The following is a 3,664-nucleotide window of genomic DNA, read 5'->3' on the forward strand; positions in this document are numbered from 1 at the left end:
TCTTACATACAATGACTTCCAATATGGCAATTCAAAGAAAATTGACTTTTTCTTCCACCCAGTTTTCACCAGCTCTCCCGCAAAAGGTTTGCCAAATTTATTGGTCAAACCTTGTACTTTTTCAAGTATTTGATATCCAGTCGGTGCTAAAGGAGCTTTACCTTCCTCTGATTTTCCATTGAATGCATTTCTCCACCCACGATACTGATGACTATAAGGTAAAAATCTACGATGTCCAAGAAACACATTCTTCTTACAATGTTTCAACCGCATCCAATTTGTACTCTCTTCACATATAGGACATGCACACTGACCTTTAATGCTATATCCTGATAAATTACCATATGCTGGAAAATCATTAATTGTGCCGAACAACATAGCCCTCAAATTGAAACATTCTTTCTTATACCCATCATAAACTTCCACACCTGTCTCCCACATACTTTTTAAATTTTCGATTAGAGGAGTCAAGTATACGTCGATATCATTCCCCGGTTGTTTGGGTCCAGAAATTAACAGAGACAACATCATAAACTTACGCTTCATACATAACCATGGAGGTAGGTTATATATTACCAAAATCACAGGCCACGTGCTATGTGAGATGCTTTGAAGACCATGTGGATTCATTCCATCAGTAGAAAGTGCAAGTCTTAGATTTCTTGACTCTATCCCGAATTCAGGATACTCGTGATCAATTTTTGCCCATTGTGGGGAATCTGCAGGGTGTCGAAACATTCCATCTCTAATTCTTTCATCTGCATGCCATGTCAAGTGTTTTGAATCTTCTTCACTGCGATACATGCGCCTAAATCTTGGTATTATAGGAAAATACCACACGACTTTTGCTGGAGTAGATTCTTTCTTCTTATATCGAGAGACATTGCATTTCGGACACGCCTTAAGTAGTTCATATTCGTTTCGAAATAAAATGCAATCGTTAGGACACGCATGAATCCTTTCGTAACTCATTCCAATAGAACACAAAATCCGTTTAGCCTCGTAGGTTCGACTGGGAAGTTCATTATCATCTGGCAACATATCTTTTATGAGTGTTAATAATTCTGTAAAGCTTTTATCAGACCATCCATTACTCGCTTTTAAGTTGTACAACTTTAATATCGCTGACAGTCTTGTGAATTTAGTACAACCATTATATAATTCTTTCTCTGCATCACTCAACAAACTTTCAAACATTTTAGGACAATCTCGAAGATCTTCTTCAACTGCTTTTGCAATCTCATCAACTCGGTCCGGCTCATATGTATCTGTATCGAAGTCAGTTGAAGCATATGTCGAACTATTCTCAAAATTAATGTTTCCTTTTTTTTTTCTCACCATGTCTTATCCAACATGTGTAGCTTTGATCAATTCCATTACATACTAGATGTCCTTCTAATTCATCTTCTCTAACACGTTTTCCAAAACAACATTTTAAACAAGGACAAACTACTCTATTTGGATCTTTTGCATTCTTCACTGCAAACTCAACAAACTCCTTCACTCCAATTTCATACTCTTTTGACAATCGATTGGCTGAAATCCATTTCCTATCCATATTATACCACCTATATAAATGCAGTAACAAAAATAATAAGCTTTCAAAACATATCAACAAGTTTCAAAAAGAAACCAATATCAACTAACAATTTCAAAACAGAACAGATCATGTGGTATGCGTTTTTGACAATTTTTGACAATTTCAAAACATAACAGATCATGTGTAAAAGAGATTTAACATATATATATATATAACAATTTTTAGTAGATTTAATATATATATGTAACAAAACATAACAGATCATGTGTAAAAAATACCTTAGACAACGTAGATGGCCGCACAGTACGTAGAGGATATTAGGGTTCCCAACGTATATAATTATTTGAAAGATGTAGAGGATATGAGGGTTTCCAACGTATATAATTATTTTAAAGATGTATTTTACAGCGCTTGTGAAAAAAGCGCTGTAATAGGTAGTTAAATTCAATGAAAGCGCATGTGTTTTACAGCGCTTGTGAAAAAAGCGCTGTAATAGGTAGTTAAATTTAATGAAAGCGCATGTGTTTTACAGCGCTTGTGAAAAAAGCGCTGTAACTGATACGCGAAAGCGCTTCCTTTTACAGCGCTTTTTTGACAAGCGCTGTAAAAGCCTTATAACGTGATGCGCAAACGTTATATGACCTACTACAGCGCTTGTTTTACAGCGCTTTGAATCAAAAGCGCTGTAAAAGGTTCCGTTATTTTTAAAATATAATTACAACAGCGCTTGTGTTTAGCAAGCGCTGTAAAATGGGCGCTGTTAAATGTCATTTTTGGCGTAGTATGTAATCTGAAATGACGTTTTTACACAAAATTAACAACAAATTTATACAATAATTTAGATAATTTAGATGGTTAATAAATTTAAATATCTGATTAATTATGTTCAGTAAACAATTTATAAATATAATCAGTCGCAGCTCATTAACAATTTACTAAATGTAATTAATTACATTTTTGAACCTGGTGAACTATAATTTTTTTAATGTTCAAATATACATTAATTCATCTAAATTATGTTCAATTATCACATTATTTATTTAAATGTTCAAATATATATAATATAATCAATTACAAATTATATTCAAATTTACATTTGAAAATTGTGGTTAATAAAATTATGAACTACGTCCAATATCGTGGTTAATTATATTCAATTAATATAGTTAATGAGCTGAATTACCGCAACGCTATTTGCTATATTCGTTGCACTCCTATAGATCAGATTAAATAAAGAGATAGTAATCATATGAATGAAACGCTAGTTACTATATTCACATGCATTCTAATTGAATTTTGGCGAAGACACTAAAAGATAATAGTGGGCAGCAATATATTGGTTAAGGTACTAGTAGTACTAAACAGCTGTAAGCACAATAATAATTGTTGGTGCACTATATAGTATATAGCTTTCTCTTTGAAAAATGGCAGTTTGGGTTACGCGTAAATTGATACAGAATAAACAAATATTTGCTTAAATTATATCACAAATTAGAAAATTGGAAAGAAGCTTCCCATCGATCTTAACGCGGACTCTATCACAATGTCAATGTCAACCATATGCATATCTATATAACTGCACTGGCCACCGTTGAATCTATACATACAAGACTATGGGGAACTACATTTCTTGCAGTCTATCATCAGGAGGAAACAAGCAGTGGAGAGGCATAAAGGTGATATTCCCAAGTGGAGAGGTAAGGAAGTTTGAAGAAGCAGTTAAAGCAGCTGAGCTTATGGTTGAGATGCCAAGTTTCTTTGTGGTAAACTCTCTTTCTCTACAAAATGGAAGAAGGTTTTGTGCCCTAAATGCCGATGAAGAACTCGAGTACGGTAATGTTTATACCATGATTCCAATGAAGAAGCTTAACTCTTCTGTCACAGCAGCGGACATGGGTACCTTGCTACTCGCTGCCAAAAGGGTATCTGCAAAACTGAAGATTCTTCCTACAACTGACTCTAATTTCGAAATGGAATCACAACCAAAGTTGAACTTGGACGACATTGATCAAGACTTGTCTATGCATAGGTTCTCTGTATGCAGCCGCTCAAAGAAGCCTTTGTTGGAGACCATAGCAGAGGAAACAGTGTGCTGAGGCTCAATTGAATGAAATTTCAAAGGGC

The 3,664-nt window shown here is 34.5% G+C and overlaps 1 protein-coding gene across 1 annotated transcript; it reads left to right on the top strand.

Moving 5' to 3' along the window:
• Positions 1 to 3,014: 3,014 nt before the first annotated feature.
• On the top strand, positions 3,015 to 3,658 carry LOC101495409 (uncharacterized). Its single transcript, XM_004492186.4, has one exon. The coding sequence runs from the start codon at positions 3,154 to 3,156 to the stop codon at positions 3,634 to 3,636; it is 483 nt and encodes a 160-aa protein (XP_004492243.1). The 5' UTR covers positions 3,015 to 3,153; the 3' UTR covers positions 3,637 to 3,658.
• Positions 3,659 to 3,664: the final 6 nt, after the last annotated feature.

The sequence above is a fragment of the Cicer arietinum genome, chromosome 3 (genome assembly GCF_000331145.2).
Source record: "Cicer arietinum cultivar CDC Frontier isolate Library 1 chromosome 3, Cicar.CDCFrontier_v2.0, whole genome shotgun sequence".
Lineage (NCBI taxonomy): Eukaryota > Viridiplantae > Streptophyta > Magnoliopsida > Fabales > Fabaceae > Cicer > Cicer arietinum.

Coding starts and splice junctions, on each gene's coding strand:
- LOC101495409 (XM_004492186.4), top strand. CDS start 3,154: ATGGGGAACTACATTTCTTGCAGTCTATCATCAGGAGGAAACAAGCAG.